This window comes from Dipteris shenzhenensis, chromosome 25 (assembly GCF_047967505.1).
Source record: "Dipteris shenzhenensis isolate YYH24624 ecotype China chromosome 25, Dip_SZ_1.0, whole genome shotgun sequence".
Classification (NCBI taxonomy): Eukaryota; Viridiplantae; Streptophyta; class Polypodiopsida; order Gleicheniales; family Dipteridaceae; genus Dipteris; species Dipteris shenzhenensis.
This window is the reverse complement of record NC_141620.1, coordinates 39,407,815-39,422,417: the sequence shown is the minus strand read 5'-3', so window position 1 is coordinate 39,422,417 and position 14,603 is coordinate 39,407,815. Positions and strand designations below refer to the sequence as shown.

At 40.7% G+C, this 14,603-nt stretch overlaps 1 protein-coding gene across 1 annotated transcript; it reads left to right on the top strand.

Moving 5' to 3' along the window:
- Nucleotides 1-998: 998 nt before the first annotated feature.
- On the top strand, nt 999-6,128 carry LOC147885877 (L-ascorbate peroxidase 5, peroxisomal-like). The gene is made up of 9 exons (XM_087396926.1): nt 999-1,114; nt 3,753-3,934; nt 4,048-4,109; nt 4,524-4,589; nt 4,676-4,721; nt 5,106-5,194; nt 5,285-5,424; nt 5,579-5,678; nt 5,772-6,128. The coding sequence occupies exons 1-9, from the start codon at nt 1,050-1,052 to the stop codon at nt 5,958-5,960; spliced, it is 939 nt and encodes a 312-aa protein (XP_087253052.1). The 5' UTR covers nt 999-1,049; the 3' UTR covers nt 5,961-6,128.
- Nucleotides 6,129-14,603: the final 8,475 nt, after the last annotated feature.

Here is a 14,603-nt window from a genome sequence, read left to right as displayed (position 1 = left end):
AATCATTCATACATATAACTTGATTTATAGAGAAAAGTTGTTGAAAAGGCCTTCAGTTTTTAATTCAATAGGTTTCTTAGGTGAAAGGGTTGAAGGCCAATTAAGCTAAGGTCAAATGGATAGCTACAAAATTCTATGCAAAGTGAGGAGTGGAACTCACTGTCACTCAAAGATTTTTCCACTAAGAAGGTGTACAATAAAAGTTTCAAACTCTTACTCTCATTAATAAAAAGGGGGGTGGGGGCTTCCTCATAAATAGAGGGACTCCTAATTAATCACTTTCCTCTTAATTGGTCCCTTCCTTTTCCATTCCTCCCCTCCTTCCTTTTCCACTAACAAACTTATTATATTTCTTTTCAATTACGGGACCTATTTACGGTAGGATCCCATTGAAATGGTAAGGCATAAGTGGAAAGTGAGGGATGAGAAGGGATAATGGATCCACAACGAGGTTGCTTTAATGCCGTGACCAAGGTATTTGATTGAAGTTTGTGCGGGGTGAAGCTTTAATAGCTTTCTTAATGTGAAAGAAAGGAGTGTACGTAAGAGATATTGTAAGGAAGCTTTTGTTCTTACGTTTAGAACTTAGAGAGCATCAATCAAAGAATGCGTGGAAGAATAATGCGAAAGGAAGGAAGCGAAGAGGAATGGAAGGAGGAAACGAAAGTGTGATGATCACGGAAAAGGATAACTTGAGCTTCAGGCTGGAGGTGGAATGTCCTTAAAAGGGTGTGCGCCCATCTGAAATCCACCATCTGGACTTGGAGTTCTGCAAAACAGAAGAAGCTGTATCACCTGATATTTGCAAGAACCCAATAACAGAGAGACAGAAAGAGAGACAGACAGACACAGAGAGAGAGAGAGAGAGTCTTGATTCCTCCATCGTCAACATGTCTGAAACGCAACGTGCACCTGCTCGCTCGGTATCTGGCACTGCGGCCGGCTCCCCTTCCCCCGGGAGCGGCCAACCACCCGCGGCCGGCTCCCCTTCCCCTGCGGCCGGCTCCCCTTCCCCCGCGGAAGGAGTTAAGGAGATATCTATACCAAATATGCGAGATGAGCTCGTTCGGCAGATCAAATCAAACAAAAACGCTTATTCCCTGCTGCTCCTTGCGTGAGTTCTCTTCTTGTTGTCGTGCGAACGTCAATACAATCTTTGCCTGCGTTGTTGAAGTTTGCGTGCAGGTGCTCACCTTTTGAATTAACCTTTATATGTCCTTTATTTTAATCTCCTCGTTTACACTTCAGAGTAAACTTAAAGGATCATCTTACTTCAGAGTAAACTTAAAGGATCATCTTCATTCAAGTTAACTAGTGGGAAACCCGTGCTCCACACGATGAGTCGTCGGCAGTTACCTCCTCCGGGGCGATATATACAGAAATTTTATTTGCTTTTGCATTCTCTATAGTCTATTTTCAATTTTGTGAGCGATGTATGCACAGATAGTCTTTTGTAACCATTCTCATCATACGCAAATTGGATTCTGTATCAGTGTATAGAAGGCTAGAGATGTAAAGGTGGTTTACCCTTTGAATGTAAGAGCCGGGCATGAGCGAGCGCAAGATAGTAAGATGCTCATTCATTTGCTTCCATGGATTACGTTCCATTGCAATGTGGGACATTCGCTGGCTTTCCACGTCTTCACTATTCTTGCAAGCCCTCTCTTCTTCTTTCTTAAGCAGCCCCTTGCATTCCGATCTAGGCTGCTTAGAAGTTAATTTTTATGCGAGTCTATGAGTATGTATTAAAGCTGCTAACTTTCTCGGTCGAAAGAGACAGGACTGTGTGTTGCAATACTTGTGCTACCCTCGTCTAGGAAGCTTGGTAGACTCGTGTTGTGCCTCAACGTACTTTTCAGGTATTATCTAATGTACTTTTCAGGCGTAGATAATTGCTGATCTAGATTTTTTCAAGAGAATCCGGTCGACATTGTCCATTGACAAATCGTCGTCATCTTTGGAAACATTGGCGGCTAGGACTTCTCCTTCCTTACGTACGGGGCAGATAGTTTGCTTATGCTTTTCCTCTTGAAACGACGGCAATTTAAACTGAACCTCCCCTTGCTTTGCTTCCTCCCTCCTGTAGCTTATGTTTTCGTAGATTGTCGTTGCAAACAGCGTTGCTTCCAACCCTTATATGTGTTACCTAAGCCATCGCAAATTCCTCATCACCCTCCCCTGCCGGATCGTAGAATCTCTCCATCAAGCTCTTTCCCGAACCGCTCGCTCCCACCAGCGCCAAGCTTTCCTTGCCTTCACCTCTAGACACAGTTCCTTGAAGATCGTCACGTCTAACCTTGTCGGATACCGGAACTCCAAATCGTGCAGCTCGATGTCGCCTCGCACCTGCTCTACTTTCTCGACATTTGGGTCGTCGGGGTCGATCTGCATTTGGGTCGTAGGGGTTGATCTGGAAGACGGACTTGAGTGCATCAAGGCCTTCCTAAATTCGGGCGTCACCGATAGGGTCTGCGCTACGGTCGTGGCTGTGGTCATGAGAACCATGAACACTTGTAGAAGAAGCCAGAGATATTTCCCTGGAGGGGCTACACTCGAGGGGGCGATGGAGTGTGGAAGAGGATTGTGGATTCGGCGTGATGATGAGCGCATTCAGCTGCAAACGTTAACTACCGACAATTGCACATTGAGCATGGGCAATTTGAGTGTCCGCGTTTGCATCCAATGGTGCATGATGGTCCTTCTAATCTAACGATGCAGATCTCCCCATGGTCCTTCCCCAAACCTCTCCTTAAGAGATAAAAGAGATATGTTTGACTAAAGAGTCCTCTTTCATCTCAACCAACCCCCTAAGTACATACTACAAAAGTTTGACCTTATGAGTTTTATTTTCACTTCTTGTGCTAGAGAATCTCTAGATATGGTAGTCTACCAAATCATCCACTTATGCCATCTTCTCAATGTCACATTCAGGGGATTATTACCATGCTAGCTCACCAATATTCATCCAATCAAATTTGGGGTATAGCACATCACACTATTCTAAAAAGGTGAGAATCTTTTGCTCATCTTTAAAGACAAGGTTGATGGGATAAGCATGGGGTATTGATGCGTCTTAACAAAAAACTGTACTAGGAGAAGAAGGAGGATGAGAAAAACATATGAATTTACTATTTATGTTTTTTGATGCTTGAAATTTTCAAAGATAGGAAATTTTTAGGGATTTGAGGGTCCTAGGGTTGGAGGTCCTTAGATCACATCTCTTGCTTGCCTCTTTTGTCCCCTGTTGTTAGACCTAGGTAACTAGAGGTAGAAGAAGCATTATAAAATAAGTAGTGAAATCACACTAGGTCATTTCCATTGTCTTAGGTAAATCACTCCTATAGAGAGGGAAAAAAATAATTTAAGTTGATTGCAAAGTTAGAAGGAAAAATGGGCTAGTTGAAAGCATTTAGAATCTTTTATACATGTTAACTTGTGTATCCTCCGCACATTACTAGCACTTTAGGGAGGAATTAGGGCTCGGCTAGAGTGACTTTTCATGTGGTTTTGTTAGCTCAACAAAATAGGCCCTAAATTAAAATGAATTCAAAAATGTATTAATCAAGGGAAAAGGGAATTAGTCAGAGTTAATACAAGGGTTTAACAAACCAAAATGTTTGTTATATGAGCTTATCATATTATCTTACTAGTAATCGGTCCTTCTTCTAAGCTCAGATTGTCTTGCTGCTCAGATTGTACAATTCATATTGTTTGCCAATGCGCTCTTCTTTCTATATTGTTTTGAAATGCAGGTGGAACGATGCCGCTACCTATGACGCAAAATCAGGTAAGTTACATGAGAAAGAGTTGGCCAGTGGCTCTAATAATATCTCAAATGACATCAAAGAGAAGGCCGGCGGCCCCAATGGCTCAATCAAGGAGTTAAGGGAAAAGACTCAAGATAAAGAATTGCAAGAGGCTTTTAAGTTCTGTGGTAATCTGTACTTTCCCTTCCGCTCCCTCGTTCCACATTTTCTTCTCTTAGGCTATTGTTATCTCCGATTGCAGTATGTCTCGAGAGATTTATGAGGTTTATTTTATTTACAGAGGAGGTAATTAAGAAAGACCCTAAGTTTGCAAACATTACATCTGATGCGGATTTATATCAGGTAGCATTTTCCGTCTGTCCAACATGTATTCATGTTTCAATCTTTCGGATTTCCAAGACGGGTTTGAACAAAGTGGCCTCGCCATATGTTTATCTACTCTCTTGTGAAATGCGTTTTGCGTTTTCTGCTCACAATGATGCCACATCCTGTGACGTTGACTAAATGGCTGCGTGCGATACACGGACTACTTTTTCCCTTAAAGCCAGATCATAGTGTCATAAGCAATCAACGCCAGAAGGGGGACCGAATGTGAAAGTGGCTTGATAATGTGGATACTATACCCGTTTATTGGCCAAACTGAAGCACTCCGAACAGTTATGAATATAAGAGACTTTGCTTTCTTGTGAAGCCAAGCCAACTGCGATGTTTCTAATCATATTGTTTAACATTGACGAAGGTATCATTGTGGTGCAGTTGGCAGGAGTAGCAGCTATCGAAGCGGCAGGAGGTCCGCAAATTGACTTTGCTACCGGTAGAAAGGTGCGAAACCTTGGGAATGGTCTCTACAAAGTGGCCTTTTGTTCTATTTTATGTAACTCATACTAGGGCGTCCAATGTTCTGACAGGAATGTAAAACTTATCATGAAGGGAGGGTTCCAGTTGCATCAGAAGGTATGCAATCCTCATAGAAGGCGGTTTGCAAGTGTTTCTTCTGTTAAAGATTAGAATCGTCCAACACGGGTGAGGTTTTTTGTAAGCGTTTATGCACATTCGTCCAAGTCGGATGAAAGTCTTGAGAGCGTGGATCCACGTTCTGTGATACTAATTCAAATCTTGATTAACCGCGATCTATGCAGTTCGTTAAACGTTCCGCTTGGATTGCATCTCGGAATATATCTGACGATAGTGGCCTGTCTTATTGCTGCAGCTGTGACATGCCACACCCGTCATTGAGCTTATCATAGACGCTAGATTGTGACTTGTAGCCTTCCATTTACAAATTTGCTCAAACACAGCCTTAGAATCCATCCACTTTTCATGCTTTCATGCATGCAGATGCAGATGCTGAATATGTGAGGGCGAACTTCTATCGGATGGGGTTTGAAGATAATGAGATTGTGGCACTTATAGGGGGCCATGCTTTGGTATGATTGTGATTGGAAGTATCTTTGAATCCGTCATATCTTCATTTAGGACAACATATGACATCTGAAAAACAACGATTTATGGTTTAGGTTCGACTTTTTCAAGAGTCTGAAATCCGAGCAGCTGCACAACCAAACATAACTGGCAGCACGCCAACAGCTTCTCAGTCACAACCAAACATAAGCACGCCAACAGCTTCTCAGTCCACAGTATCACGGTTCAACTTTGCGTAAGTACTCATTATGCGTAAACTAGGTCCACAATAATACATTATGTAGTCTTATGGCCAAAAGTAGGATGGGAACTAATTCTGAAGATAGTCCAGGACTTTTTGAGCGAAAGCCTCTCTAGTTCTACTACTAAACACCGATTATTTGCTACAGGGAACTTTGGAAGAACAAAGACACATATTTGAGCTCGAGTATAGAAAAGTGTTTGGTTAAAGATGCAGCATTCTCCAAACATGCAAAACAATACGCCGAGGTGCTGTTATTCTATTCTCGAGGACTTGTATTCACTTTAGCTTGTCGTGGTCACTGGTACATGTTTATTTTAATGAGATATATTCTTTTGCAGAACAACAAATTATTCCATGAAGCTTACCAAAGATCACATAAGCGCATGTCAGAGCTTGGATTCAAAGACTTTCCTGACGATTTACGGGCAAAACAATTTACCGAACTCAAACAAAGCATACTGATAGCGACCAGTGTCACAATCCTTGTAGCATTCTTAGGCTACCTCTACGAGGCTATGATTCGTTGAGGAGTCTTACTAGATATAGTTGAATCTTAATGTGCTATTCTCTTCGCTCCATAGAGGAGCATGCGTCTCAAAGGCTAAATGTCATGTATATAAAATTTCCATACTCTTGCACGATTTGTGCATTGCCTCCACTTCAAGTTGTCCTTCAAAAATGATTGCTCACAATGTAATCCTTTATTCAATTATAACATGAGTTACAACAAGAAGATGTACATCAATGAGACATCAATCCATGTGAAAACAGAACATATGTGCCTATCATTTTATTTAATAGTTTTCTTTTTCTAATGAAAGACTTATAAACACCCTTTGATGATATACATTGGTGATTTTGGGGCATGGGCTAAAGATGAAATGACAAAATATATAAAAACATCAAAGGAAAAAATCATGGACAAAGATCTTTTCCTATTAACTTGACAAGAGCAATTATCCAAGAATTGAGATCATGTAAACATGGGATTCAAATTGTGTGCCTTAATGGGATGTATACTGGATTGATGAAATCAATGGTGGAAAATAGAATGATTCCTAAGTCACTGGCTACAATTAGTTGGATGTTTCACAAATCATCTCACATTGCTTTCATTTTACGTTAATAGAAACATTTCAACTAAGCTCATAAAGGATTAGACTCATGAATAGTTTCAATATAGTCTCATTGAAATTCATATACCACTTAAGTACTATAAATGTAGATTGCATAGTTGAGTATATTACTGCCTCAAAGGAAAAAATCATGTACAATGCTCATTCTTTTAGTGGCAAGAGCAATTTATTCATGAATTGCATTCATATAATATTGGGATGGAGCATATATGTCCTCAAGCAAGTGCCTTAAAACATTGTTGAAAGATTGAAAGTACTAAGAAATAACTAGGGGAGAGAAGAGTGCACATGTTATGTTACTACATATAACTTGTACTATGAACATGATGAAGGATATATACATATTTATCCCTTAGGTCTAAATTAGGGAATGTCCCTACACCTTTATAGTCCTTGCTAGAATGGTGCAATTTACACTATTCTTAACACCCCCTCCTAAATTGCGCTATAAAAGTAGATGGTGTATATTCTTTTAAGGTGCTTTGTTCTAGCATGAAACATAGTGTTCCTTGCCAATTGAATGTTTCTTATACTTTTAGAAGAGATCAATAAAAAGATTCTCAAATTTTGGTGGAATCCTTGTGAACTAAACAAATTCAAATGCAGCATTGGTGGATACTCCATACTTTGCTTTGGTGGAAGATAAGTCCACTGTTGGTAGCTCCTTGCTTTGCCATGACAAAGATGTGGAGCCAAGGCTTAAGCAATATCCATCAATACACCTTTTTCCATTTACATTACCGAGCCAATCAACATTAGTGTATCCATGGCAGTACTAATTGCCTAAATGTTGATGTGGTTCTCTAGATTTCTCATGATTTTGAGCACTGGCTAAGTCTCTTTATTTCGTTTGGGATTTGTTGGGAAGTTTATATGTAAAGCTCCCCATATCACTGCACTTAATAAATGGGGTTTTTAATACTCCTCATGCTATATATGTTTTATAATTCCCTATAAATGTATAACTCCCTCTATTGAACTCACATATATCTTAAGTTGGTCTCAATATTTTCGTTTCCAATGTCCTGCGATAGCACATTACTTATGGTTGTTTCTTGCTTGTTCTTATACGTGTTCATTTCCAATGTCTTGGGATAGCACATTACTTATGGTTGTTTCTTTCTTGTTCTCATACATGTTCGACTACTAGCTAGATTTCCTCCTCTTCTAGGATTTTATTTATCTCTACAATTCCATGTGTCTCTTTGAGTAGAAGGATCATGGTGTTGATTCTAGTGACATGACAAGGAAGAACACTATTTTCTATGGCTATGAGAAGTGATCGATTGTTAAGTCTAACCACGTCTACTTCTATGCACTCCTCTTCCTTTGGCTAAAAAGGCTTGGTCATTAATTTTGGAATCAATGTCTACACCTATTCTCATGTGCAATTTGGACTAGTATTTCTTATTTATTCTCTTGATCTATTGAAGTTAACTAATTACCAATGTCTTTTAATCTAGCTAGATAGACTAGTCTTATCTTATTTTGCATCTTTTGTGCATTGTTCAACTCATTCTCTAGTATAATGATCTCGAAGAAATTGTTTGCATTGAAATAGCTCTCAAGAGTTTTCCACGCATTCATGGAATATGAGAATGGTATAATAATATCTCTAATGATGTCTTCTCATCACAATGAGAAGCCATAGTACAGGATATGTCTTGACATAAGCAGGGTTCTTGATGGGATCTTCCCCTTGTGGCATCTACCGTACTATTCTACCAAGGGGTCAACCTTCTGCTCCATGTGGTGGAACTTTACAAAGGATTCAATCATCATGGGAAACCCCAAAATTGCCATGATGGCATCAATGCTCAACTCAAAGAGATGTGTAACTGCCCAATCATGTATGAAAGAGGTGAGATTTTTTGAATAATTGTAATTGTCAATGAATTGTGTCACTAAACTTAGGTTCAAGTAAGACGGGGGCGTCCTATGAGGGGCATCAGGCCAATAGCTTCAAGATAGGGCTTGACTTCTGGATCATGGGGGAAGCCTAGTAACAAGTATAATAATGGTAGGGAATTATGAAATCAAGATTAGGCTTATACAAAAAGGAGGAACGAATGGAGAGGCCATTAAGAGAATTAAGCCACTCATGGCCTAGGGGAGAGGTATTGGTAGTGGTCACAAAATGCTCAAGGTCCTATAGACTTGAGGAACTTCTTGCAACTTCATGGCACTTGCGGCTCGTACCTCCCCAATGGGGGCAATGATAGGTCCTTTGGTGCTACTTCCTTTTTAGGAGAAGGTTAAGAGTCTATCTATTATGAGAAGCATCGCATGGGCCATAATTAGTGAATTACTCTTTGGCACCCATTGAGGCACATTGGGGGATCGAGATTCATATTGTGTCACTACTCCATTTATAGGAGCAAGTTCTTCTGGTCCTATTGCAGTAGTGGGTGGTGTCCTTGCTTGCAACATAACTCCAACATAAGGACTCATGGGTAGAGTAGAGTCACTTGCAATATTTCCTTGGTATGAGTCTTCGTGGATGGGCTAGCAATATGTTCTTCTCACTTTAGCCCCATGTTAGGGATAGGTTCTTGTGATACTACTACTTCCTTATTGTTGGATGATCCTATGGATCTGTTCTCAATAGGTACTCGAAGTGTGGGTGGAGCAGCGAGGCGGTGGTTCTTAGGCATCCAGATATACTCATTACCTTTGTAGTAGCCTTTTGGATATGTCTAGGGTGTGTTCTTTTCTTTTTAGCTTTGGGAGCATGTCTCCTTGGTTGAGATATCCTTGGCTTGGTATCTTGTACCTGTATTGGAGTAGGAAGTAGAGGTTGAAGCAAAGATGCACGTTGAGACTGATTTTCCAAAGATTGTAGGTTACGGCATATCCAGATTCTTATCATGCTTCACGAAACTCATCCCAACTCTTGGGATAGAGAGTTCCTTGTTGATACTCTTTTATAAACAAGGAATGCCAACCCTTGGGATAAATACTTTCCCGATACTTACGGGTTCCCACCACTACTAGGTAGGGTTCATTGCACTAGACAATGCCCGTGGTGAATCAAATGTTTTAGACAAACTACAATCCAATCTTCTTGCCTTGTTGATGGACACCATCCATCATAGAAACTCATCTAGATTCTTACCATGCTTCACAAAACTCATCCCAACTCTTGGGATAGAGAGTGCCTTGTTGATACTTTTTTATCAACAAGGAATCCCACCCCTTGAAATAAATACTTTCCCAGTACTTCTGGGCTCCCACCACCACTGGGTAGGGGTCATTGCACTAGGGAACTCCTATGGTGGTTCAAATGTTTTAGACAAACTACAATCCAATCTTCTTGCCTTGTGGATTGACACCATCCATCAAACGCATCTCAATTCTTACCATGCTTAACAAAACTCATCCCAACTCTTGGGATAGAGAGGGCCTAGTTGATTCTCTTTTAATCAAAAAGGAATCTCAATCCTTGGGATAAATATTTTCTTGGTACTTATGGGTTCCCACCACCACAGGGTAGGGCTTATTGCGCTAGGCAATGCTCGTGGTGGTTCAAATGTTTAGACAAATTACAATCCAATCTTGTTGCCTTGTTGATGGACACCTCTATGAAAGAAATGTGTCTCGATTCTTACCATGCTTGACATCCTTGGTGTTACAAATATTTTAGAGAACCCCTGTAAGAGTAAAAGCAGTTACACTATGCAATGTCTTAGTAGTTTTATCTTAATTTATAAATCTAAATTTGAGTTTTTAGTAATGGATTTTTAGTGTTTTCATTCTTTGGTTAAGGATGGTGTCTTATGTAATATGTTTTACAATTTCAGGAATTTGCAATGGCCATGCATGTTCATGAGAAATTCATTGATCGTGCTTGGTTTATGATGGAGAAACCAAAGAGTTGCCACCTTGTTATCACTTCAGCGAAAGTGACAAGTCCCAAATTTTCTAGCCAAGCAATTGGAAGTACCGGAGTTATCTTGAAGTTGGATGTACAGCAACATTTGTCATGTTTATCACATATGCACACTAGGATGGATTGTTTGCGAGGTATTAATATGCATCATTCACCCCTCTCTTGGGATTACATTTAATTCATTTGCCCCTAGGCACATTTACACATTCAATGCCTTTAAGAGGTACCCTAGAATGATGACATGTGGCATATAGATCCATCTAGGGATGTGTGGGCTTTGTGGATTAGCATGCAAGAGCTTGAACGTGTAAAGAACACCAGACAATATTTTACAACTCCATCTGACTTGAGAGCAATCGTACCTTTTCCTTTTGCTAGACATTTTGCATCATTGCCGACTACTACCAGGATGTCATTCCCTACCGGCTGTAGAGAGGTATACCAATCCTTCCGACTGGTCATGTGGCGCGATGCACCACTGTTAATAATCCAAGGTTCATCTGCAAGTACATGAACTACCTCCGTGCAAATCTCCTCAATTGCTACGAACAGCTCTACTGGTACTGCCGTCCGTCCAGCCATCAGGCCACACATGGCCCCCATCTGGTGTCCAAACTAGGACCTACCGGATAACTGAGCTACTCAAATGCCTTCTCCTCATATGGGGGGCTTACAAGTAGAGTTAGCTAGTTCTCGCGTAGTTACATGAGAGTGGAGCATTGATATCTAACATGACACTACTACACACGCATCCTATTGCGACGTTTACGTACCGACGATTAGCGCCCGCTTAGCGTTAATCGTCGGTATAAAAATCGGGTGTCGTAAATCGTCGCTATATAGCGACTTTTAATAAGCGTCGCTATATAGCGACTCTAGTAAAAGTCGCTATATAGCGACTTTGAAAGGTCGCTATATAGCGACCTTAGTAAAAGTCGCTATATAGCGACTTTTAAAGGTCGCTATATAGCGACACTGAGACTATATTATAGCGACGTTTTACAGAGAGGTTTTTTTTTTTTTTTTTAGCCTTAAAATTTATTTTCTTCCAATGACAAAATTTTTTAAATTTTCATACATGTTTGAGCTCATAGAGAAATAAAAAATGAGAGCATGTACATCAAGCCTTTGAAGCTCATATATTCATGTCCAAGTTGGAGATGAGAAAAATCAAATTAAATAAGAGCATTTACATCAACTGTTTCATCTTGAGCCAAGTCTAAGGCGCCAAGCAAGTCTATCTCCAACTCTATACCGAGTTGATCTCCTATATCATCATCGTACTCTAGCATCGTACGTTCACCTAAAAGTATTTGATCATCTTCTTCAATTAAGCTTAAGTGTGGTGATTGATCTTGATGATTGTTGTCTTCCTCATCAATATCGTGATCTCCATCCTCCTCCCGTGCGATGTCATTATGCGCATCTTCCTCTTGCCTCATATGGTGATCTACATCTTCTTCGCTAGATTCATCAATTGGATCCGGATTTGGTAGTGGCATCTCCATATCCACATCTCGATCTTCAAAAATCTGCTTACTTCATGGTGCAACTTGGATCACGTACCACCATCTTGGATCAGAACGATCCGGATGAAAAACCACCTATATTGAAGATGAAAAATCACGTGCCAAATGTCGTCAATTATATATATATCAATGGACTTAAAAAACGAAAGCTTCGACTAATTAAATCATTAGTATGCACCTGCTCATAGTGCTCGGGAAGAACAAAAGTATCACTTTCATCGGTCCAATGTTTGGTGGAGTCTATTGCAAAGAGACCGCTACCATCTTTTCTCACAGTTGCATGGGGACCGTTGTAAGTAGTTCTAAACCATTTTACATCAAGAATGAAAATAGTAAATCGTCTGAAATCAATTTCATAGATGTCGCGTATGGTTCCACAATAATCCAACTGTGAGGAGAGAAGATTGGTATCCGAAGCACTTGCTCGGCTATCTTGTGTGAAGTTAGCCATGACTCCACAATCATACGTGACTCTCTTTGAATCGATGCGTTCTATGCGAAAATGTCGTCCATATGACCATAATGCACTGTACTTTTTGTACTGTAAAAGAGCATCATTAAAACAATGAAGATGCACCTATTTTATAGCATATATTGCCACAAATAATTACTTAATTACATCAAGAGATAAGAAACTTACATGCACCATACATCCAGATGATAACTCCCGCTCGCGCTCGTTTATTGTCTCTCCATCACGTTCGGCTTTACGTATAGCTAGTTGTAGCCAATCAAGTGACATGTGAGTAGGGAGAAGAGCCAGATCTCGTGGATATGGTTGTGATCGCCTGTACATTACTCTGAATCTCGTCCTTGCATTTATTCTTTCTACTTTGGCCACTTCATATCTCTCAATCCACTTCTGCATCTCAGGGCTATTGAGGATACAAAACTTATTGAATTTCTCCATTTGCTCTTCGCTCATCTTTCTTTCAATCCCTTTTCCTTGGGGGACCTCGCCAATGATGCGATCATCATCCTTGTTGTGCCAAGCTTGCGGCATATCAGGATCCGTGGATGCAAGAAACTCTGTGATATATACTAATGACTCTTGCACAAGCCATTCCTCTGCCATGCTTGCTTCTGGTCTTGCTCTTTGTCTTACAAACCCCTTTAAAGTTTTCATAAACCGCTCGAGGAAAAACATCCATCGATTATGAACGGTACCTGCTATAGCCACCTCATCAACTATGTGCACAAGCAAGTGGACTTGAGTTGTCATAATGCTCGAGGGAAAGTGCTTCTCCAGCAAGCATACGGCTTCGATGGATTCCACCCTAGCCTTCTCGATGCTCGATATAGAGATCTCTTTTTGAGATATCCACCTATTTCACATGTCCATGCATATGTAAGATATTTGAGATATCCACCTATTTCACATGTCCATGAAGAAAATACATAATGCGAATTGATAGTAAGCATACCTCACAATACCACAGATCTTGAATATAGCATTTCTAACATCTTCTTGTAAGCACCCTTTTATTGTAATTGGAAGGATGAACTATCAAAGCAACAATGAAATCATGTCAACAATATAACATAATAATAATTACGCTAATGCTTCACTATTATCGGTACACTAATTCTACTTAGAATACCTGTAAGACCTTGTGCCAATCATGGGACTTGAGGCCACTAAGCTTATTGTCCTTTGAAAATGCTCCTTTCAAGCAACGCATGTACCCTGTCGGTGTTTGAAAAGAGGCAATGTCTGCCTTGATCGCTGCCTCCTCCCTCGTAGAGAGGATCCACGTTGCTTTCGGGAGGACAACTTTTCCTGAAGCATGCACTTGGGGCCACAAACGAGACATCCTATTCATAGCACGCAAGTCTTCTCGCACTCCTCTCGAGTCCTTGGAACCAACCAAGTGTGCCCAAATGGTAGCCCCCACATTCTTAAAGATATGCATGGGATCCAAGAGATGATTGATTTGTAACTGACCCCAATAAGGAAGCTCGTGAAAGATCGATAGCCTCTTCATACCAGGAGGAGGTTCCTCTCCATTCTCCCTCCAAGCTTGAATCCAATCACTTGCTTTTAAATATGATGGTGGTGGATCAAGCTGACCTCCACGTGCGAGATGGTCGAGCGGAAGGTATCGAGCATGACCTTCATAAACATTTTTCCTCATGTGTTTGGAGTAGCGTGCAAGCGATTTCAGAGCGGGTCCACAAACAGGACAAGCATGGTACCCACTTGTAGCAAGCCCTGCACACGTGCATGAATATGTTAGTACAAGACATGCGTGCAAAAGAGAGTAAAAAAAGCATAATCGCTCATTGTACATGTAAAGACATAACCACGTACCTGCGCACTCTCCATATCCTGGGTAGTCATGCATGGTCCACATCAAGATACCCCTGATGGAAATATCATTGGTATGCCTAGGAGCTCTGGAAATATCAAAGACCTGCACTCCTCTCCATAATATCTGTAACTCCTCTATCAAAGGTGCCATGTACACGTCCATGTTTCTTGCCTTGTACTTTCCTGGCACAAGTAGTGCAAGCATGAGGTGTCCCTTTTTTATTGTTAGCCATGGTGGGATATTGTAATTCACCATGACTATGGGCCATGTCGACCAAGATGTCGAGCGTAACCCGAAAGGATTC